The sequence below is a fragment of the Schistocerca americana genome, chromosome 6 (genome assembly GCF_021461395.2).
Source record: "Schistocerca americana isolate TAMUIC-IGC-003095 chromosome 6, iqSchAmer2.1, whole genome shotgun sequence".
Taxonomy (NCBI): Eukaryota; Metazoa; Arthropoda; class Insecta; order Orthoptera; family Acrididae; genus Schistocerca; species Schistocerca americana.
Window position 1 is genome coordinate 349,230,919 of NC_060124.1, and position 25,450 is coordinate 349,256,368.

Below are 25,450 nucleotides of genomic sequence, written 5' to 3' on the forward strand. Positions count from 1 at the left end.
TTATAAGAATGGAATAAAGTGTATCAAATTTTTAGGAATGTTAAATATTGCTTTTGGTGAGTCTCTTATGAGTAAACCCAGAACACACAAGTGGTATAAACATTTCAATGCAGGCCTTAAAGGACAGCAGTTTTACAAGAATGGGTGAGATTAAAAATGCAGTCAAAAGGCCTATGAACTATCCCGAGGAAATAATTCCTAAAGTGTTTTGGGAATTGGAAAAAGCACTGGCATAAGTGTATAGCAAGTACTGGGGAATATTTTGAATAGGATAACATTGTTGTAGATTAACAAGTAAAGTTCTTACCAAAAAATAAAAATTAATATGTGAACGCACCTTGTATGTCAAGCTTTTTACATAGAAGTCCAGAATCGGTATACGTGTCTCGAAAGAAATTTCAGTAGTGTTTAGATTAGCTATTGCACACATGTTTTAAGCAATATTCCTTAGAATCATGTGAATAGTAACCGAGATAGAGTTTTAGTGACAGAGTATATTCAAATGCTGCTGTTCTCTAGGCACTAAATGTATTACGTGATTGAATCACGTTCTGCTAGCGAAACGTTAATTGATTTTACCATGAAGCTCTCAAGTTATTCCTGGTTTTGTACAACAAGTGATAATGGTATTTATTGCTTTGGACAACATTTGACTGTATTTATCTTGGAAAATCTTTTACTACCATGTACTACATTTCTACCAAAAGAAATTTCATAGTGTATGAGCAGAGTCAGGCTTGAAAGAACACACAACATATTTTTCAAAAAAATATTCATTGCCTGTTTACATACATCGTATTTTATAGGTCATCATCAACATTGTCACTATCATTACTGTCGTCGTCGTCGTCGTCCTCGTCGTCATCACTTTCTAAATTAATAACTATAGCGTCTATTATGTCTTCCATAACCCCATCCTTAACCCAATAATCTCTTTCAAGTTTCTCCACATGGAGGCAGTATGCACTCCAGTCATCTTGACTTATCGTTTCAAAACCTGTAACAATTGGGACAAGTTTTTGTATACGCTCTCTTTCGGTTACGGCAAAATTTAGTTCGGAATAAAACATGGAAGCTTAGAAAATGTCTACATACCTTCTTTCACCAACTGCAGCAACTTCGTCATGCAAATATCTCCAAGAATATTTCTTCCTCTGACGAAATTCTTGAGCTTTGCCCACGCCATTTCAATTGGATTTAAGTCACAGTTGTATGGTGGAAGTCGCAGCACAGTGTGTCCATGGGCTTCAAGTATTTTATTAATTTCAAATACTTTGTCTTCCGGCTTATGTTGTTTAATTAAATCAAATAATTTTGTTTTTCTCATTGTCAACTCAGCTTCCACCTTATTTTTTAATAACCATTCAATCATTTCGCTTTTATTCGAGGACCTAGTTGGAGCTTTGTTGTGTTCCTTGTTGTGATATGAAGCGTTGTCCATAACAATAACACAGTTCGGTGGCAGATTCGGAATCACTTTATTCGATATCCAATTAGAAAAATTTTCGTAGTTCATTTGCCCATGGTAGTCTCCTGTTGCACAACCCGCTTTATAAACCAACTGTGCGTTGGGTAAGAACCCATCTTTTGATCCAATATTCACCACTATAATCCTATTGCTTCCGCTAACATTGTCCATAATGCCCTCAACGCCAGGGCCCTGCCAACATTTTCTGTAAGTAATGTTATTGTCCACCCAAGTTTCATCAATATAAAAGAATTTTCTGCCTAACTCCCTTAATTTCCTCACTTGGATCAGATACTTACATCGCCAGTCAATTATATCCGTTCTTTCTACGAGAATCTTTCGTTTACTTACAGATCTTTTCCAGGTAAATCCCATTTCAAGCAATGTCTTGTGTAAAACATCTTTCTGCCAAGGAAAATGTATTTTTTGTTTCACGGCATTAAGCAATTTCCGTAATGTCGGCACTATTTTTTGGTTTATGTAAAAGTCCTCCATCGTTTGTCGAATGACTGATTTTGTGAAACTGTCTATGACGATGGGTTTCCTCCCTAAATTATCAGTTTTCCTTCGCGGCGATTCCAGTAAACCATGCGGCTTGTTTTCACGTTCCTTCCTTATGCGTCCTATAGTGGCGAGGCTGACGTTTGCATAAACTGCAGCCCTTTGATTGGGGCTGTTAATGTTAACCAACAGTTCTTTTTGTGTTGCCTCCTTAACACACGCTGTAATAACGTTAGAGACGATCGAACGCTCGTTACTCCGCAAATACCTCCTCTTCTTCGTATTCCGCACATTTTCTTGCAATGCAGGGCGATTATCCATCACTTCGGGATACTGAAGTATATCAGTGAGTACACAAAGTCAACTGACTGACGCTGGCAACAAAGATTCCACAAACAGAAACGACGTATATCAGTATATCACTGCACGCTGAACTACACCGCTAGACGGGTAACAGGGCAACTGATTTTGGGTGGCCCTGTAGGCCAGTGGCAGCGTTCTTCCGGGAAAGGCCACTTCCCCCACCAAAGGCGCTGCTCGCTCTTCAGTTTACAGACAGACTATAATGCGTACTCCCAGATAATTTATGGAGTTAACTGCTTCCAGTTGCTGACCTGCTATATTGTAGCTAAATGATAAAGGATCTTTCTTTCTGTGTATTCACAGCACATTACACTTGTCTACATTGAGATTCAATTGCCATTCCCTGCACCATGCGTCAATTCGTTGCAGATCCTCCTGCATTTCAGTACAATTTTCCATTGTTACAACCGCTCGATATACTACAGCATCATCCGCAAAAAGCCTCAATGAACTTCCGATGTTATCGTAGAGGTCATTTATGTATATTGTGAATAGCACTCCCCTGCGGCACACCTGAAACCACTCTTACTTCAGAAGTCTTCTCTCCATTGAGAATGACATGCTGCGTTCTGTTATCTAGGAACTCCTCAATCCAATCACGCTATTGGTCTGATAGTCCATATGCTCTTACTTTGTTCATTAAACGACTGAGGGGTACTGTATCGAATGCCTTGTGAAAGTCAAGAAACACGGCATCTACCTGGGAACCCATGTCTATGGTCCTTGAGTCTCGTGGACGAATAGTGTGAGCTGCGTTTCACATGATCGTCTTTTTCGAAACCCATGCTGATTCCTACAGAGTAGATTTCTAGTCTCCAGAAAAGTCATTATACTCGAACATAATATCTGTTCGAAAATTCTACAACTGATCAACGTTAGAGATATAGGTCTATAGTTCTGCACATCTGTTTGGTGTCCTTTCTTGAAAATGGGGATGACATTTGCCCTTTTCCAATACTTTGGAACGCTACGCTCTTGTAGAGAGCTATGGTACACCGCTGCAAGAAGGGGTGCAAGTTCCTTCGTGTACTCTGTGTAAAATCGAACTTGTATCCCGTCAGGTCCAGCGGCCTTTCCTCTTTTGAGGAATTTTAATTGTTTCTCTATCCCTCTGTCGTCTATTTCGATATCTACCATTTTGTCATCTGTGCGACAATCTAGACAAGGAACTACAGTGCAGTGTTCCTCTGTGAAACAGCTGTGGAAAAAGACATTTAGTATTTCGGCCTTTAGTCTGTCATCCTCTGTTTCAGTACCAATTTGGTCACAGTGTGTCTGGACATTTTGTTTTGATCCACCTAGCACTTTGACATAAGACCAAAATTTCTTAGGATTTTCTGCCAAGTCAGTACATAGAACTTTACTTTCGAATTCATTGAACGCCTCTCACATAGCCCTCCTCACAGTACATTTTGCTTCGCATAGTTTTTGTTTGTCTGCAAGGCTTTGGCTATGGTTATGTTTGCTGTGAAGTTCCCTTTGCTTCCGCAGCAGTTTTCTAGCTTGGTTGTTGTACCACGGTGGCTCTTTTCCATCTCTTACAGTCTTGTTGGCACATACTCATCTAATGCATATTGTACGATGGTTTTGAACTTTGTCCCCTGATCCTCAACACTATCTGTACTTGAGACAAAACTTTTGTGTTTAGCTGTCAAGTACTCTGAAATCTGCTTTTTATCACTTTTGCTAAAGATAAAAATCTACCTACCTTTTTGATATTTCTATTTATGACTGAAATCACCAATATTCTTTTTTAAGATGCAGAATGCATTTTCTTTACTGTGTCATTATGGCAAATCTTCGAAAGTTTAATAAACTTTCTGACAACGTCTTTCAGAAGGGGGTTGTCGTAAGAACTAATTTCAAAGCAACAAAACATACGTTTGTTTAATAAATGTCAAAGGAATGGAGGAATAAATGTCGTGGGCTTTCAGATTTTTCTATTATTCATAATGCTTTTTATTCACAAATGATGAATAGATGTTTTAAATCATGTGAGTGTATAATGTTCCAGTTGAGTATTTTCGTACACTCCTGGAAATTGAAATAAGAACACCGTGAATTCATTGTCCCGGGAAGGGGAAACTTTATTGACACATTCCTGGGGTCAGATACATCACATGATCACACTGACAGAACCACAGGCACATAGACACAGGCAACAGAGCATGCACAATGTCGGCACTAGTACAGTGTATATCCACCTTTCGCAGCAATGCAGGCTGTTATTCTCCCATGGAGACGATCGTAGAGATGCTGGATGTAGTCCTGTGGAACGGCTTGCCATGCCATTTCCACCTGGCGCCTCAGTTGGACCAGCGTTCGTGCTGGACGTGCAGACCGCGTGAGACGACGCTTCATCCAGTCCCAAACATGCTCAATGGGGGACAGATCCGGAGATCTTGCTGGCCAGGGTAGTTGACTTACACCTTCTAGAGCACGTTGGGTGGCACGGGATACATGCGGACGTGCATTGTCCTGTTGGAACAGCAAGTTCCCTTGTCGGTCTAGGAATGGTAGAACGATGGGTTCGATGACGGTTTGGATGTACCGTGCACTATTCAGTGTCCCCTCGACGATCACCAGTGGTGTACGGCCAGTGTAGGAGATCGCTCCCCACACCATGATGCCGGGTGTTGGCCCTGTGTGCCTCGGTCGTATGCAGTCATGATTGTGGCGCTCACCTGCACGGCACCAAACACGCATACGACCATCATTGGCACCAAGGCAGAAGCGACTCTCATCGCTGAAGACGACACGTCTCCATTCGTCCCTCCATTCATGCCTGTCGCGACACCACTGGAGGCGGGCTGCACGATGTTGGGGCGTGAGCGGAAGACGGCCTAACGGTGTGCAGGACCGTAGCCCAGCTTCATGGAGACGGTTGCGAATGGTCCTCGCCGATACCCCAGGAGCAACAGTGTCCCTAATTTGCTGGGAAGTGGCGGTGCGATCCCCTACGGCACTGCGTAGGATCCTACGGTCTTGGCGTGCATCCGTGCGTCGCTGCGGTCCGGTCCCAGGTCGACGGGCACGTGCACCTTCCGCCGACCACTGGCGACAACATCGATGTACTGTGGAGACCTCACGCCCCACGTGTTGAGCAATTCGGCGGTACGTCCACCCGGCCTCCCGCATGCCCACTATACGCCCTCGCTCAAAGTCCGTCAACTGCACATACGGTTCACGTCCACACTGTCGCGGCATGCTACCAGTGTTAAAGACTGCGATGGAGCTCCGTATGCCACGGCAAACTGGCTGACACTGACGGTGGCGGTGCACAAATGCTGCGCAGCTAGCGCCATTCGACGGCCAACACCGCGGTTCCTGGTGTGTCCGCTGTGCCGTGCGTGTGATCATTGCTTGTACAGCCCTCTCGCAGTGTCCGGAGCAAGTATGGTGGGTCTGACACACCGGTGTCAATGTGTTCTTTTTTCCATTTCCAGGAGTGTATGTTATTCTCGAATAATTAACAACAATTTTTATTTGTATTCATTATGCATCTTTTAAATAAATTTGGCCTAACTCTGTTGGTAATGGAAGCACATTGCGCATGTGCACAATGCAAATTTGTAGCCTATGTGCAAGTGAGTGCAAGCTTGTGATATATGCATGGCTGTTAACATCCTTGTGGCTGTTGATAAGCGTTCAGTCACTCAGTGGCAACAGCGGTCATCTTTGGCAACTTCCAACGACATTTGCAAAATGTGCTCGTTCTCTTTGTCACACGCTGCAGGCATGTACGGACCACGTGCTTGCAGAGCCCTAACAGACGCCAAAGGTAGAAATCAACAGAAAAATGGGAAGTGTATACCCTATATTCAAAACCTTAATTTTGGAAATACCATAACTTCCGATATTGTCATCGGCTTTGACCCTTGATGATATCAAGAAGGTGGACACAACCATATAACCTTAGCCAATATGGCAACCATAACTTCATAGATTTAATACTACTGACAAAATGAACATAAATTCAAAATTTAATCATAACCATTTGAAGACAACTAACTAATGGACCACCGATGGGAAATGGGGGGTTACCACTGGAAAAAAACAAAACGAATGACATTCCTAAGCCGACACATGTGTTCAAACAAAAAAATTATGTAAAAATCAGTCATGCCAACATTACATAAAGGCCACATAAAAGCCACACAGTTAAGGCTATGTAAAACTTTAGAGTACATCCAGAGCTAATTTCAAGAGGTTGACATATTTTAGAATCATTTCAGTGGTACTGAAAGATAGAGAAAGAGTACATCTACTAATGGAAAAATGATGTAAGTTGATTTTACGTATTCTCAGCGAGCTTTCCATGTGAAGTTGGTATAAAATTCAGTGTTTCCGTATTCACCATTTTGTAATATCTATGACTTTTAGTTACTGTCCTGGAAACAAAATTCCTCAGATGTAAATAGTATAGTTGTTTTATCTGTGGTCACGCAATACAATAAAACTGGTCAACACTCATTTTCTTGCCAAGGATATTTGAGTGGCTTTAGGATGGGTTAGTGGTGCTGAGGACGAATATAGCAACCATTTATGCAGTTGGGCTCTAGTTTTTGAGATAATGCATGATTTATTCAAAAAATTAAAAAAAATTGTTAATACTGAACTCAAGCGCTACAAACTACATTGAAAAAAGAAAATAATCTTTATAAATAGCTTCCATGAAAACCTGATAGGCATTTGTCCACGTATAAAACATAATTGAAAAGTTTCTCTATACGTATATCATTTTCCGTCCATGACGAACCGCTTCCTGCACGCTTTCCTTTTATAGGTCTCTTCAGAACAGTCACGTTGCAGATTCCAGCAATAATCTGCCATCATATGCCTGTCCCATCTTCCTTTATATCTTTCCTCTATTACTTTCATGTCTTGATGGAACCGCTCTCCTTGTTCCTCACTGAAATCACCTAGATTACGAGGAAATCGATCCAAGTGGCTGTGAAGGAAGTGCAATTTTATGCTCATGTTAGCTCCTAAGTTTTGAAAGTTAGTGAGCATGTTTTTGACCAGTTCCTCGTAATTGGGAGCTTTATGATTGCCCAAAAAACATTTTACAACAGCGACAAAACTGTTCCAGGCCGATGCTTCAGTGACAGTCATGACACTTGTAAAATTGGTATCGTTGATGAGCCTGCGAATTTGAGGACCATCAAATATTCCTGCTTTAAGTTTTTCACTACTGAGTCCAGGGAACGTATTGCAGATGTATGTGAAGCAATTACCATTTCTGTCTAAAGCTTTGGTGAATTGCTTCATTAGTCCTAACTTAATATGTAATGGTGGAAGAACAATCTTGTCCCTACTAACCAGAGGTTCATTAATGATGTTTGCTTCACCAACAGCCACATGTTCCCTTGGAGGCCATGTTTTCTGCTTCCAATGTTCGTGCTTTGCCCTACTATCCCACATGCAGATAAAACATGGGTGCTTTGTGTATCCACTTTGTTGTCCAAGCAAGGAGTTCACCATTTTCAAATCAACACAAATCAACCACTGGTGCTGCATATACTGAATTTTCTGCAGAACCATCTTGATGTTAGCATATGCTTCACAAAGTTTTGTTGAGTGGGCAATTGGAATAGATGCGTAACGATTGCCATTTTGTAGGAGAACACATTTTGAACTTCTAGTGGAACTGTCTATGAAGAGACACCAGTCCTCTGGTCTATATTCCGGCAGCCCCAATTCAAGTAAAAGTCCGGGTATATTGCTGCAATACACTATAACCTCTTCTTGGTTGAAGTATGGAAGAAGGTTTTCTTCTCTCGTCCGGTAAGCTGTTATTTTAACACTTGGATGAAGACAGTTCTTTTCTTTAAGCCTGGATGCTAAGAGTTCTGATGCTTGCTTTGAAAGATTGAGTTCTCGTATCAAGTCACTGAGCTCCTTCTGGTCGAACTGCTGGGGTTGTGTCTCACGTCCTTCGTATTCCGAACCACTACTTGTACATTCCTCGCCGTGCACATCGTCATCTGATGATGTTAGCGTGGGTAATGTTGTGAAGGTTGGTACAGGAACATCGTTGCTGTGCACGACCGGTCTTCTTGCCGACTCCAAATCGGGATATTCCCACTTTCGTTTTTTGAACCTATTAAAACCTTTCACATTAACAATGCAAAAATAGCAATCATCTGTATGGTTCTTCTGCTCTTGCCATACCAAAGGCACTCCGAAGTTTAAGCTTTTCCTTTTTCGTTTTGTCCACTGCTGTAAGCAGTCCACACAGCATTTACAAACTTTATGGGGTGCCCACGCCTTGTCTTGATCTCCAAGTTTAATTCCGAAATATGCCAGATACGCTTCCTTCACAAAAGGAGTGATATTCTTCCTGTTCTTTTGAAGAACGTATTCACCACAAATGTAGCAGAACTCATCTGGATGGTTCACGCAAAGACGGCGTGAAGAACTCATGTTTTCCTAAAACAAAATTGCACAAATACTACATATTATGCAGAACTTTCTTGTATTTGCATGTCAATCACATCCAACAAACATCATTAATTGTTTTGTGTGAAATGAATACTCACCTCTTATTTGCTACGTCACGATGAAAAGGTTCTATCTCCTTGAAGCTGCACTGCACATGTGTGTGACTTTCGACCATCGCCATTTTTCTTGTTTACACTGAACGCTACCTATCGGCTGTTGCGGGGATTACCTCGGCCAACAAATGAATGTCGAGTACCGCTGAATTCAAATCTGCACAACCCTCAATACCTTCAACACACGCACCGCACAACAGGACTGAACACATGCTGACAGTGTGATGTTTGCATGATGTAATCCTCAACCACACAGATGCACTCCCTGAGCACAATTGTTTAATAAAGATAGTACAATATCACTAATTAAAAAACAGGTAGCAAATACATTACACTATATATGGACCCTGCAGTCGATATTATCCACATGAAACTCTCATTTCCACAAATAACCTATATCTCAAAAACCAGAGCCAATTTGGAAAAAGTACAAATATACTCGGAATGAGTATCATAACAATATCCCATTTTCGTTCAAACTTCCCTGGCAACGAAAAAAAATTTTTATTTTGTAGAGCTGTGTAATAGGTCAGGAGGATTATGAAAGCAAAGGAATTTTCAAGGATAATTACCAAGTATGTAGTTCAGAAAAGTTGCTGCTGGAGGGAAGAATCCAGACGCCATAGATTATGAAACAGCCATTGAAATCCATGTGCTCAGCAGTATGTTAAACCACTGGCTGGTCTTCTCTGCTTTTGGCTACAGCAAGAGCCATCAGCCACCTTTCCCCAATCATCACTCCCACTTCCTGCTTCTTTTGTCCACGCAACCAATCCTTCAGCAACTCAATGATTTCACAGTTTCATGAGCTTTTACCTTTATTCCTAAATTATTTACATTCTGCCAGAACTTTCCAAGATTTAATTATATTGTGAAGTTGATAACAAAAATTCAGGTTTCCACAGCCTCTTTAAAGACCACAACCACCTGCGGCTTAGAATCGAGTGCAAAGTACGCGGAAGTTCTGAAAAATGTTGGTAGGTGTCGCCACAACTAACTTCTGTCGTCAAATATATGTAGCGCAACACAGGTATGCTTTGCAGGCACGAAGATAAATACTGGCGCCAAAACCTCTGCGTCAGTAAATAAATTAAAAGAAAGGGTAGAAGAATGTAAACATTATGCCGTATATTCTTTCGTGCTTGCTGCTATCTCATTTAAATCCTGTCTGCCTAATAAACTAAGAAGCTAGAGTGAGACAACAGCAAACGCGGAAGAATATACATATCATGTCATGTTTATATTCGTATTATTCTTATGCTGAATAGTGATACAGTCAGAAATGAAGCACGGCAACTGACTAGATTTTTAAATCTAAGATGACTCTAATTTCTGTGCTGAATGTAATGTACTAAAGAGGCGCCTGCAAAGATTTTCAAATGGAGAAAAATTTTCGCTAAACTCTCGTTCAGAAAATCTATCATATGCATTCTATTATTTGGTTCTTGTTGGTGATTATCAAAGAAAGCAGCAGTGTAAGTAACAACAGATAGTCTCTTGTCGGTTTCGTTAATGAGACAATTCCTCTCTTTTTTCATTGTAAGCGGCGGCAGCGCGCACAAAAGCAAGCCATGCCGCGAGCGACAACAGGTTGTAAATACTCATTATCAGAATGTGACAAATAATGCATGACACAGTACAATAATGATTAATGGAAAATCTCATATAAAGATGTGAAACAAATACTAACAAAGAGATAGAGGGGCTGGCCAGTATTTACCTCAGCTCAGTATTTACCTCAGCTCAGTACAGCCGATAGATACACAAAAAACAGAACCGAAAATTTACGTTCTTAGCGTTCGGAACATATGTTCCTTCATCAGGGAGGAGAGGGGCGAAAGAAAGGGAAGAAGGGAAAGTGGATTCAGTTACTCACAACCCAGGTTATGAAGCAACAGGGAAAGGAAAACAGGGAGGGTAGCCAGGATGGAGGCATGATTGTCAGAGGGAAGCCAAAGATATTCTCTGCTGCTGACTAAGGCCTTAATGGCCAAAAGCTATGATTGTGTGAATCTTTTTATTTTGCCAATCGCGACTCAGCAATGTAACAATGTTGTATATTGTTGACCCTTACAATAAAAGGAAGAGTATTTTTATTGCCTTAAGTCTAGTATAAAAACAGAAAAAGTTCTTTGTGAGTTACTGCAAAGTATCTTACATGCCACCCGCCTGGCTAGCTGTGCACTGCTTCCCGAGTGGGATGGTGTGCCGGTCTCCGGCACAAATCCACCCGATGGAATAGTGTTGAGGTCCGGTGTGCCAGCCAGCCTGTGGATGATTTTTAAGGCAGTTTGCCATCTGCCTTGGTGAATGTGGGCTGGTTCCCCTTACTCCGCCTCAGTTACACTATGTCGGCGATTGCTGCACAAACTCTGTCTCCACGTACAGGTACACCATAATTACTCTACCATGCAAACATTGGGGTTATACTCATCTGGAAAACTGGGGGGGGGGGGGGGGGGGGCTGAACCACAATAACCCTGGGTTCAGTGTGGGGCGGCCTGAACCACAATAACCCTGGGTTCAGTGTGGGGCGGCAGTGGGGTGGGGGTGAGTGGACTGCTCTAGCCTGTTGTGGGTTTGTGTATCACTGAGACTACATAGGGGATGAAGCCTTTCTGTTGTTTCTAGGTCCCCAGATCAATACATACATCTTACATGGCATTCACACCTGAGTGATTGCTGTATAAGTGATCATCAATATACGAGGAGCATTTAGTAAGTAATGCGACACATTTTATCTGAAAGCAGGTTTGTGTCATTAAGAATTTCAATACATCGTATTATTCCCCACTTTTTTGGCTACAATAGGATTAGAGGGAGGGCTGTATGCCTACATGGTTTTTGCGCAACCGTATTGTAGTGATGGCAGATGCCTCGCATAATGACAGACAATGCTTTTCTTCATTGCCAGATGTCCATAGATTCTGCAAGTGCCTATGAAATTTTCTGCAAATGCCTATGAATATCTGTGATTGTTCTGGCTTACCGCCAAAAGAAACTCGATGACATCTCTCTGCTTGGAATGCACTTCCGTTACAGATACAATTTTGAGGCTATGTATAGGCTGCCACTTATCAGAATCTGATGAAACAAGAGGGGCTGAAGCGGGAATGTGTCCCACAGCAAATTCTGCATCTTTTCAACTGAAATTGGCCGAGAAAAAAGCTGTGTTGCAATATTTATTGAACGCCCCTTGTAAAAGTATTTGATATTAAAGAATACAGATGTTTCTTGAGTGAACTTCTTAATGTAGTGACACAAATACAGGACACCACATAAATAGCAGTAGGGACACAGGACATTTTATTTCTTTTAGTTAGTGAGTGCTAAACAATATAGAATGTAACTAAATACCCTGTACAGACCCTGAGCATTCGTAGTGGGAACAAGAGGATCAAGTATAACATAGGAACTCATATCAGTTAATATAGAATTTTCCTGCTACACACAGAATACAACACACATTTCTCTCTGACTCCTGCTGCTTTTCATCTGGATCCACTTACAAGCAGGGCTCGTGACAACCACTCATGTCAACACACACATGGTACCTTTTTACCACATTCCAGTACATTCCAGTACACACATACACCAGTCCTTGGTCCTCCAGCATCTGTCATGCAGTCATGACCTGTGCCACCTGGTCTTCCTCGGATGCCCCAGGGATCTTGTAACTCAAGGATTTCATGTGACCCCACAGGTAGTAGTCTAATAGCTTTACGTCAGGAGAATGTGCAGGCCAAACAATTGGGCCAGCACGACCTATCCATTGAACCCCAAATCATTGGTCCAAGTGATGTTGGACCTCATGAGAAAATTGAGATCGTGCACCATAATGTTGGAACCGTGTTCTGATGCTATCCAGCGAAACATCTTCCAAGAACCGATGCAGCATGCTTCCAATGAATCATAGGTATGAGGCACCTGTGAGATGTGGTGGAAGAAGGTATGGCCCGGTCACTTGTCCTTTGAGGGACCCTGCCCAAAAGTTGAAACCATATAGTTCCTGAAAACCAGAGGCACACACATTTGAGTTTTCATCAGCTCACGTGTGCCTGTTGTGGAAAGTGAGAATACCTTCACTTGTGAACTTGGCATAATCTGTGAAAGGGATATGCTGTGGAATTTGGCTCGTCCACATAAGTGTGTGGGAACCACCTGTAAAAGTGGGCTTGTGATGCAGAATCTAGTGGCTCCATTGCCGCTACCTTCTGGAAATAGTACGGGTGTAGCTGCTGCTGCTCAAGCAAAACACACCAGGCAGTTCTGGTAATTGACATTCAGTCTATCTGTTGTCTTTCTGGTACTTGTAATTGCATCCTATCCCACTGCATGGAAAGCTGCGGGTGTAAGCCACTGCCATGCAACACCTCAGTTTCCCCTGCCGGTGATGAATGTACCTGTTTCCGTCGCCCACTGGTACATCTGGTGGTATAGAAAATGCTTCATGTACAACTGATGAGCAGCTCTCCCATTGATCCGAGCTTTGCTGTACGACAACATCATGTCAATGTAGTCTGCAAATGTGAAGATCAGTATGGTCAACAGCAGTACACTAATAATGAAGTGTATGTACAGCTTGCATTCTGTACTGTAGTGAATTATTACTGCTGTACGGTAGTGCAGTATGAACAGAGACCACAAGGAAACGACAGATACAAATTTCTCTAGGCAGATCACAAACTCAACTGAATGGCATGTAAACAAACCTGTAGTGGGCATGAGACATTAGCTGAGCAGTGAATGGTGTACATAATACCCAGCCATTTTCGCTGAAAATGTGGGAGATTTGAATTAGTATTGTAGTATTTTGTGTGTAGTGGAAAAACAGCAGGTTTGTGGACACGAGTGTTTCAATTACACGTAATTGACTTGGTCCCCGCTACAAGTCTTTTACATCTGTAAAGGAAATAACAGTCCACCATTGTTAGCTGAATGGTCAGAGCGGCAAAATGCCATACCAAGGGGCCCGCGCTCAATTCCCGGCTGTGGCAGGAGACTATCTCCGCTCAGGGACTGGGTGTTATGTTGTCCTCATCATCATTTCATCCACGTCTCTGACCACAAGTATCCCAGTGTGACCTCGAATACAATAAGTACTTGCCCTTGACGGCCGAACTTCCCTGAATGGTGGACTCCTGGCCCACAATGTTGTACGATCATTTCCATTTTCCAAGGAAATAACAACTTTGAGAGGTGGCTCCCACTGATTCCTAAACACCCTGGGTTGCAGGATCCTTGTAGCGCTTTTTTTGAAGGATGTGGACCATATCTCTGATCTTTCACCGTCTTGTGTCGGGGTCGAAATCTTCACCTTCATAAGTAACATCAGACAAATGTTTTACAACCTTGTAAGGTCCAAAGTAGCGCCTGAGGAGCTTCTCAGTGAGACCAACGTTCCAAACAGGGGTGAAGATCCAGACAAGGTCACCAGGCTGGTATACAACAGGGTGGTGCCTCACGTCATACCTTCGGCAATTGTTTTCTTGAGCTTGCAGTATGCAGAGTTGAGGGAACCGCCGAGCTTCCTCAGCACGTGGCTGATGTGGTAATCGTCCACATCGGACAGGATGTAATGGAAACATAGTGTCAATCATCATAGACGCCTTATGCCCGTGCCCCAGGAAAAATGACATAAATCCTGTGTGTCTTGTTTGGCGGTGGTGTAGGCAAACGTCACAAAAGGTAGCGCCTCATCCCAGTTGCTCTGCTAAACTTTGATGAACATTGATAGCATATCGGCCAAGGTCTTACTAAGGCGTTCAGTAAGCCCATTAGTTTGCGGATGGTAGGCAGTTGTCATGTGTTGAGTAATGTTGCACCGACGGTGTATCTCTGTCACAAGATTAGATTGAAAAACTTTCCCTCAATCTGTAATTAACGACCTTGGGGCACCATGTTTTAATACAATGTCTTCTACGATGAATTTGGCTACTCCGTATACTTTGGCTGTTTTCACGGCTTTTGTAATGGAGCCGGCCGGTGTGGCCGTGCGGTTTACACGCTTCAGTCTGGAACCGCGTGACCGCTACGGTCGCAGGTTCGAATCCTGCCTCAGGCATGGATGTGTGTGATGTCCTTAGGTTAGTTAGGTTTAATTAGTTCTAAGTTCTAGGCGACTGATGACCTCAGTAGTTAAGTCGCATAGTGCTCGGAACCATTTGAACCATTTTTTTGTAATGGCATAGCATGTCACATAATCAGTGCAAACAATAATCCATCTATTGCCACTAGCAGACATTGGAAATCGTCCGAGGAGGTCAATCGCAACATGCTGGAAAGGTGTTTCGGCTGATGTGATTGGCATGAGTCAGCCAGGTGGTTTCTCAGGAACTGCCTTTCTCCTCTGGCACTCTTGACAGTCGACACATAGTGACGGACACTCCTAAATAAACCTGGCCAGAAAACACTCTCTTTCCAAAAGGATCAAATTTTTTCTTGCAAACTAATCCATTAACTGCCTTAAATTGTCCTTTCACTTCCTCTGACCGATTTAAGGCAACATAATTTGAGATATCTTGGCGTCGTCCTTCTGCTCGGCAGAGAGATCCTGGAGCGCAACGAGACAGTCACCATCTTCTTCAAAGTCTTGATGGTCTTGCACAGGGTTTCTTGAGAGACAGTCGGCATCTTGGTGTTTTCTTCCACTTTCATACACTATAGTAATATCATACTCTTGAAGACGTAGTGCCCACCTGGCAAGTTGTCCTGTTTGATCCTTAAGACCTGTCAGCCAACAAAGTGAATGATGGTCTGGAACAACTGTGTATGGCCTTCCATAGAGGTACTGTCATAATTTGCACATGGCCCAGATCACAGCAAGACATTCTCTTTCTGTAGTTGAGTAGTTCCTCTCAGATTCTGTAAGTGTCCTAGAAGCATAGGCTATAACCTTCTCTTTCCCATCTGAAATTTGCACCAGAACAGCACTGTCCCATACCCACTGTTATCTGTGTGTAGTCCTGTAGCAGGTCTCTCATCATGCAGACCAAGTACAGGGTCAGTCGTCAGAGCTTTTCGCAGCACATTGAAAGAATCTTGTTGAGCACCACCCCAGATCAAATCTTGCATCAGCTTTTATTAACTCTTGGAGTGGCCTGGCTTTGATACAAAAGTCGTTGATAAAACAATAGTAATAAGAACATAATCTGAGGATGCTTCTCACATCTCTAACATTTTTAGGAATAGGAAATTCCATTATAGATCTCACCTTTTCTGGGTCTGGCCGCACACCTTTGTTTGACACAAGGTGTCCAAGTATTTTGATTTCTTTTGCTTCCAAGAGAGACTTTCTTGGATTAAGTTTCAGTCTGCCTTGTTGGAGACACTTAAGAACGGCCCTCAGTCTTTTTACGTGTTCATCAAATGTCTCCGAGAGCACTATAATGTCATCTAAATAACAAAGACACATCGTCCACTTCAGGTGGACATCCGTGTAAAAGTTGCTGGTGCATTACACAAACCAAACGGCATTACCTTAAACTCGTGCAGGCCCTCAGGGGTGATGAATGCAGTTTTCTCATGATCAGTCTCATCTACTTTGATTTGCCAGTATCCCAAGTACATGTCCATGGTTGAGAAAAACTTGGGCCCCCCTCAGACAATGTAGTGTATCGTCAGTTCATGGAAGGGGGTAAATGTCCTTCTTAGTTATCTCATTAAGCTCCCTGAATCAACACAAAAGTGCCAACTGCTATCCGTCTTCCTGACGAGGACCACTAGTGACGACCATGGGCTCTGCAAAGGCTGAATGATATAATTCTTCATCATTTTCTCTACCTCGTCGCGAATTATTCAACGTTCCGTTGCTGACGCATGGTACGCTCTCTGGCTTATTGGTTGGTGGTCTCCAGTGCTAATCCAATGCTTCACCATCAGTTTATCTAATTTGCTCTTCATCAGTGGATTGAAGCATTCAGAACTCTTGAAGAATAGCAAGTAGCTTCTTCTGTAGCTCCTAGTTAGATCTGGTGATAGTCGAGCTAGAAGATCTTGTCTCGTAGTGGTAGCACCAATTTTGCCCACAGACTCGGCATGGGAGGTTTCTGTGACGCGCAGCTGTTCAGCAATTAACGGCTCAGCGTTTGCTACGCACATGCATATTGGAAGGATCTGCAGTTCTCGGTGACAGTTAACTCTCCCCAGTTCCCCAAATCAGTTAACTCTCCCCAGTTCCCCAAATCCGTTCTTAAATGAGATGACAGAGGCTGGGGAGACAAAGTTATTCTTCAGTAGTATGCTTCTCTTACATTCCACTACTTGATGCATGGCATGAGACATGAAAGTTACCTTTCTAGTGCTGACTGCAGGAACGATCACTTTATCCAGCACACATCGTCTCCACGCACTCAGATGTGCATCTCCCTGTCCACAGTATCTCATCTCATCTAGCATAATCTTTTTGAGCAACCACAATCTATAATTGCCAGAGAAGCTTTCAAAAAGTCCCATCCGAGAATGACATGACTACACTCTTGTAAGACGATGAATTCTAAGGGCTGTGTATGGCCACTTATACCCACAGGAATGGTACATCTTCCTGTAGGTTTTACATATTTCCCTTTAGCCACCTTCAGCAGAAATAATTTGTTGTCGCCGAATGTGGTTTTTTGCAACTGGTGATGGTACTTCTCCGAAATGACTGAATATGGTGCTCCAGGTCCACAAGAGCTTGGGCTGGTCAGCCATCCATGAGGATATCGACGTAGTTTCCTGTCATTTTTGTAGTGATTGACGGCGGAGGATTTTTCTCTTTGGTGGCCTCACCTCCAAGGAAGATCGCACCCTTTAGTTTTCCAGGTTGCGGCGGATAGGTGATCGGCTGGAGTTTTTAAATGGCGATGGAGACATTGATCGATGTGTTGGGAAGCATCCTCTCCAGCAGTTAGCTTGCGGCGATGGTGACCTACGTTGTCCTGCACACAGATCTTCTTGTTCATCTTCGTTGTCCCGGAGTTGGCGTAGACTAAGATCGGTCTGCTGTCTTCTGGCGCGGGTGTCATCAAATATCCACCGCCTTTCTCGACAATAGCGCACCACATGTCCTGGTCGTCCACAGTGGAAACATACTGGTTGGTTATCCTGGGTTCTCCAGACATCAGTCTTCCTTGGTGCTCAAACAGGTTTCCAATGCATGATTGTAGGAACATAACTTCACCTGGGTCTTGACTTTTTCACCATTTTAAAGGGAAATGAAGGACAAGAGATTGGGTTTAGTGTCTGTTCCAGTTCCTCCCTTGTGACCTCTTGAAGCGTCTCGGTTTTTTGCTCGCTGTGCAATCAAAGTGCCTTCTGAACTTCCTCTCTCATTATCTGATGAAGAACACTTGTGAAATCAGTTGCTTCCCCCATCAGAGACATCGATACGGTGTTTGGAAGCTGTTCAAACTTCTTGCGTGTAATTATTTTTTGATGCATTGTCTCGATATACTGGTACCATTTTTATGAAGTTGTCTGCTGTCGAAACCTCTTTCAGGAATAGGGCTTGATACATGTCCTCAGCAACACCCTTCATGAGATGTGCAACTTTATTTTCCTCCTTTATTCTAGGATCCACTGTTTTACACAGCTCCAAGACATATTGAATGTTGAGTGCTGTAGTTTCTCCTGGAAGCTGTGCCCTGCGCTTTAATTTATCTTAAGAATCTGCCAGGAAGTTTCTTAATTTATGTTAAGCCTTGCACTTCTGTTGTTCTGTGACACCGAAATACTTGCACAGTTCCACCTGGGAAACTTCACAGCTTGTGAACTTCTCCTCGTTGTTCTCATGCCATTGCTTAGCAGTGCCCTCCAAGTAGAAACATACATTAGCCGAACACACGCTTCACCTCATTTGTTAAATTTGGCTATACGCTCATATATCTCCAGCCACTTGTTTGAATATGGCTTGAACTTGGGTTTCTCGCCACGTAAACGGCGGCTTTGTCATGGACTGATGGGAGCCACTGTGTCGTCGATAATGTGCGGTATTACAAGGTCCAATACACAGCATCTCCACCAGAATAATGTCATGTAGAAGAAGGTGTAATTAGATGAATGATGAACACTAACTTCACTTAACGAAGGTTTATTCAGCACTTGCACATACAAGGGTGCGGAGCGAACTGTCTCCGGCCAGAACACATACAGTATATATAAAGCTAGAGAACATTCCAGTACAGTGATTCTTGGCATTTGTGAATACTTCTAGAATGTACTCGAACCGAATATAGAAGTTAAAATTTTACAGATCAGGTGAATTTTGAATTCACAACCTTCCATGCAACAGTCTAGTGTCATAACCATTACACCACGGTGACTGTGCTACTCAGCTTCTTCTGCAACAGTATGTTTATACATAATGTTCCCTGAATTTACATTTTTATCTTAATTTTGTACTTCGATTTCCTAAAGATCGTTGGTGTTACTGCAGTAATGGTCTCAAAATGAGATGAAGCACTACGGTGGTTTACCTACAGAAGTTTTTATTTTATTTTTTGTTTATTTGTTTGCAGCATGCTCCATTATAATATTTGTAATATTACAGGAAGAGAAAGTGTGTGTGTGTGTGTGTGTGTGTGTGTGTGTGTGTGTGTGTGTGTATGAAGCGTGGTTGTGTTCTGTGATGGTGATGATAGAAGGAAGAGAGTGAAACCTGGTGCCGGCACATAACCTACTCCTCAGGAATAGCGCCAAGGGGGCCACAAAACTTAAATCCACATCTGACAGTTGGATCACCATAAATAGTGTCCCATGCCCTTACTTCATTAGGCACTGCAGTGTGAGGTTTGGTACCTAAACCAGGACATTGGCACAAAGTCTTGTGATCAGGAACTTTATGCTATCATCTTTCGTCCATCGGCCAGATATTGGTAGTGAAAACTTTTTTCACCATCAGGATTCAAACCGGCATACTCCGTGGTAAAGTTCCACAGCACAACCATGTGTCAGTGTCCTTGGCCATGGAGGCAGCTACCCCAGGTTGAGGATGGTTTTACTTTGTAAATTTTGTAACCTTAGATCATGACATGTTACCTTCACCTTTTAATATTGTATTACTATCATAAAATTGAGCATACTGCTCTGAAACTATTGTTTAACTTCCCAATAATTTTTTCAAGTAAGGAATGAAATAGGTTAGAGAAAAAGTTTGACACACAATTGAATGTGTGTCTAATCTGTTTTATTTCTTACTTTCAGGCAAGTAATTCCTTCAAACTTTTGAACTGCCTGTTTGTTCTTTTTTTATTTTCAGATGTTGTTCAGAGAACAGGAACTAAGAGTATGTTACTACACTGCCCCCCTACCCAGTATCGTCAAGCATTTGAGTATTTTTATCCAAAACATACACCATCTGTTGTTTTCCTGCTCCCCATTTGGCTAAGAAACCTTGGACAAAAATTCATCAAATCACTAATTACATGTTTCCTAATTACCCTGATTATTTTCGTGTTTTTTAAAGAAAAACCTCAAGCTGATCAATTTCCCAGTTGTCGGTTTTGGTGTCGTCACTTGGCTATAAAAATTCGGAGAAAAATCTGTTGCGTAATTTCTGGTGAGTCTTGTTTTTGCTCTTTTCAAATATTTGACCAAAAATTGGAATAACCCTGGAGTAACTTGCTGTTAAAATAAAACAGTCTTCCAAGAATTTTGGTTGGTTCATGATGTGTGAAGAAATATACATCGGCAATTGACATCTGCTATATTCACTGTTATTATTAAGAATTGCATGAGAAAATCTTAATGTACACTGGTTATCTTTTTGTGGATGGAGTTCAGTCATATAAAACTTTTAAAAGACATCATTGGCATCTTTGACTGTGGAAATAAAGTAATTTTAACTGTTCACAATAGAAATTTCACCCTTTAGGTGTTGTCAAGGACAACACTACCAAAACAATGAGTTGACCATAGAACTGTAGCACTTTACATAGTGCCATGTAAAATGTCATTTATATTATAATTGTTACTAACATTCCCTTCTTTAATATTTTTCAAAATTAAAAAAAAAAGTACTGCATTTTGTTGCATGGTATCACCGCATGGTCCATCTCCAGTGACTGTGTATGCAACGGAAAGAATGTGTCCATATTTGATTAGAATGATACTTAGTTGCTTTGTAACTGAATGTAGGTAATGTTTCTTTTTATAATATAACAACCATTTTGCGAGGCACTGAGTTAGTGAAGTGCTAAAATCTGTGTGTACAATCTGTTTTCACAGTTTTCCAATTGAAAATTGCTAAAGACTGAAATTGCAGTTGCATACTTCATAAATAAAGTAATTTTAACAAAGATGGCATGCTGTGTCTCAAAAAGTTGTAGAATACTTACTGTTTCCACAGTTTTTGGGAAACAGTTGGTAGGAGGAAGAAGGTAAAATGATCACTGATTTATGTTAAACTGCCAGAAGAGTGACATCCTCTGTTTTAGTGACATGTTTCATTTCAGGTGTCTGCTTGCATGACTAATTATAATGTAAATCATAGCCTTTGTTTGACAGTCCTTGGAACAATATTTACACTCCATTTGTTGCATTTTTATTAGTATTGAAAAGTTTAATGACTAAACAAAAATTAGGGGGACTTTTAAAATTTTCATCTTTAAAATGCACCTCCTTTCCCATTTTCAGCGTATCAGTACAGCAAGTGGAGATGGCAAGCACTATTGTTACCCACATTTTACATGTGCTGTAGACACTGAAAACATCCGGCGTGTGTTCAATGACTGTCGTGATATAATTCAACGGATGCACCTTCGCCAATATGAGCTCTTGTGATGCCTGTCACTGGCTTCAGCTTTAGGTAATATTCTTTCTGTGGTCTGTCTTAGTTTATTTTCTGTTGATAAACAGTTTAAGGTATTAAATTATTTTTATTTTAAAAAGTACACACATTTTTTTGTTTATAGGTAATATGTTTTTGGACTACGTCCAGGTGTTACTGTACTGTTGAAAGTCAGTAGGGTGAAGAGCAGTGGTTTGTGGGAGGGTCACGTGGGAGATCCCACTCTGATTGCCAGCGAGAAAATTTAAGGGAAACACTGTAAAACTGAAATGTGGACTAAAGTTTAAACTTATAACTAGCCAAAGCATTTATAAGTACAGTATATATGTGTATATTGCCAGGATGTAACAACTAATGAAGTGAAGCCAATATTAAAAATATATATAAATATACATATATAAATAATGTAATTGAGTAAATACGTGCACAAAATGTTTTCGTCGCCAAAGGATACTATTTGCTTGTTGTTGTTCACCCCAATTTTATTGTGTAAATATTTTTGTTTAAAAAGTTTTAGAAATGTGAAAATGATATCTTGGCTCTGTTTTTTATATTTATTGTAATGTATTCTGCAGAAACTGAATGGTGGTTGGCAACTATGGAACTCAGAATACTTTCACTGTAGTTGTCTTATAATTTCTGAAAAAAAGAAAATAGAAAACTGTGTTACTTGTTGGCGTTTTGGAAGAGTAGCTGTTTTTGGTGTGGCCAACTGTTTTAGGACTAGCTATGCAGTATTTGATTAACAATTGTGTCATTGTTTACATGTCATTTTGTGTCTATGTAAGTAAAACTTTTTCTCATTGTTTCAAATGTTTTTACACATTGTGAAGTAGCTGTGGTATTTCTTGTCTCTTTTTTTTAAATTTTATTACTATTCTTTTATATACAAAAGGTCCAGTGGCATAATGTGTTTTAAAGTAGTGTATTGTCAGATTTGACAAATGCCCCCCCTCGAAATTTGTAGCTGTAAATGTGGCACATCAGTTATTTTCAAAACTAATGTTGTTTTCTTATATTAGTGTAAAACTTTGCTCTTTTAAATCCTCACTCCAACTTTAGTGTTCCTGGAAACTGTTGTAGGTAGAGGCTGAACATTTGTGCAGTTTCAGTCAGACACTCAGAGTAGCTCCATCTGAATAGGGAGTGGGGGAATTCCAAATATCTGGCCACCACATTCTCGGAGTAGTGTTGCTTCCTCATATGTTGCATGTAGGGTGATGCATCTATCCATTTAGTTAGTATTTGACACTCCAATAATATTGATAATCTATTTTTACTTTGATGAATAGTCACTAATGCATCACACACACACACACACACACACACACACACACACACACCTTTGCTACTTTCAGAAGCTTTTGATATGTTTGTGCACAGTTGTAGAGTGGAAATAGGAAATGCTGATGAAAGTGTGAAGTGCAAGGTCAAGGAAACCAGGAAAAAGTCATGACAAATTCACATTGCAAATGATTTTATTTGAAGGAATGAAATTCGTGATAGTTTGATGTCATTTGTAACACACAACAGAAAAACATTGAAAAAATGTAACAAGTTATAGAAATGAAAATGAAGGTGAAGATGTAAGTGCCATGCTCCACTTTTGGGGAATCCATCATCACTACTCTTACTTCAAACAGAAATGAAGAAAAGTATTTGCATCACTGATACAACGAGAAATAAAATCCTCTGTATTTCAACAAACAATCCTGTTGGAGGAACATCCACAACTGAGCATTATACCAAAGGTCGTAAATCCTGCTTCAGTTGTAAAGTTCTTTTACTATCACACAACCGGTTTTGGGCTCTTATAAGCCCATCTTCAGGTGTTGTAAGTTGGTACTGTGGCCTCAGAGTGCCACGATGAACGTGTACTAGGCGCGATGTGCTACCTATGAGCACAGAGCAGGGAGTCCCGAAGATGGGCTTATAAGAGCCCGAAACCAGTCATGTGATAATAAAAGAACTTTACAACTCAAGTGGGATTTTCAACCTCTGGCCTCTGTACTTCATTTCAAGAATATAGACCCTGACTAATAGGTCTTTGTTTTTTCATCACATAACTTGTTGGTCAGTGGAAGGTCAGAAGTATTTCCTAGGATGGGAACGTCACGTAGATTGAACCACATCTTCAACACAACAAACCTGCAGTCTTCATCATCAAACTGCTTTAATCAAAAGTTTGCTTTTCTTTTCTGAGCTGAAACATATTTCTGAAGTGATGGTTATCTTTCATTCGCTGTTATTTAACAACTTGTTAGCCAAGAAATCCAGATCTAATCAATCACCTTCATCCTGGAAGGGTTTTTAGCTTTTAACAACGCTAAGCAATGTTTCTAATTATTCTAGTAAATATCAAAAAATTAACGCTCTGAAGCCGAGTAGCTGCAACCAGAAACCAAAAAAATTTCATTTCAGCACTTTCATATATGCTTCAAAGCAAGTAACATCAAAGTCATTACCATCATGTTGTTTTTGTTGTGTCCTACACTGGTATCACACCACATGAGTAGTGTCTTCTTGCCACTACATCCTGAACTCAAAACTTTTAAGCAAACATGACACCTCTTCATTACCTGCTCTGCCAGTCATATTATCATGCCAGATACACATCAGTCATGTACCTAAGACAATATTTACGTTCAAGTTGGAATTTTAGAGCTGTCTTGAATAAAACTTCGTATCCTGTTTGAGATTTGGTGTGAACATAACTCCTGGAGATCAACCGAACTGTACAGATTTCACTTAAGGGTATTTGATAAGCCAAAGTGTCATTTTCAATCATTTCCTGGGCTCTCCCAGCCTTTACAAGACGTGTCTTCGATTCATATTTTGCAGTCATTTCCAGTTCCTTCAATCTTCATATACAGCTTATTGCATTTTTCACGCCTGTCAGACCAATTATGGAAGAGTTAAAATGTTTTTCTGTAAAAGAAGCATATGTATGACTTACACTAAAGTATGGGCTAAACTAGTCCTTGCTTGACTTTAATCTGCCAAAGTGACTTCCTTCTCTGGGGAAAGACTCAGGTTGTGCTTAATCAAATTTGTATGTTCTTCGCTGAACTTCACCGTATGTGTGTGAGAACTTGTAGTGTGTACGCTATGTCCTATACCGACTTCGTAAGTTCTCCCTCCTTTTATAAGATAGTCTTCTAGTGTCTGTAGTTGTCAGATGACAGTACAAAAAATGTGTTATTGCGTACTTGACAGTGTCCACCTGGACCATCGGACACAGTATAATGTGTGCTAGCTTGTCCTCTTTAACATGGCTAATCATATTTACCATGACTTTTTCTGTCAACAGGATTACTTTATTACAGCCCATTATGTATGTACCCTGCTTTTCTTCACATATTGACAAAACTGCATGTATAGATGTCCTTGTGTTTGTATGCAGTGATTTGCACTTATATCTATGGTTACATGTAACCTAGAACAAATAGCTATAACTAGAATGATCATATAAATGATGATGATGATGATAATAACAATAAAATATAACAACACTAAAAATAAAAATATTCCATGACAAAATTACCCAATATTTTGTTTTATTTCATTATGCCGCACAATACACAGTTAAATACTAATGCTTTAAACATCATGCTGTGACGGTTCTTTCTGAACAACAGCTGTCCCTTTGTTACAAATGGCTATCCTTGAATTCCTAGCCCACTATTCTTCTTTATGCTTTTAATCTCGCCTTTCATTTCAATGATAAAGCACTAGCTACAAAAATTCATCTCAAAAATGACTGAAACAAAGTAGATTCTATTGTTGCTTGATGTT

General features: G+C 41.0%; 1 protein-coding gene across 1 annotated transcript in view; it reads left to right on the top strand.

Moving 5' to 3' along the window:
• The window catches only part of LOC124619743 (guanine nucleotide-binding protein G(s) subunit alpha), a 372,022-nt gene extending 346,824 nt beyond the window's left edge, over positions 1 to 25,198 (top strand). Inside the window, exons 10-11 of the mRNA XM_047146318.1 lie at positions 21,502 to 21,673; positions 21,780 to 25,198. Of these exons, the coding sequence (XP_047002274.1) occupies positions 21,502 to 21,648 (147 nt within the window). The 3' untranslated portion in view covers positions 21,649 to 21,673; positions 21,780 to 25,198. The remainder of the gene's footprint in view (positions 1 to 21,501; positions 21,674 to 21,779) is intronic.
• The last annotated feature ends 252 nt before the right edge of the window (positions 25,199 to 25,450 follow it).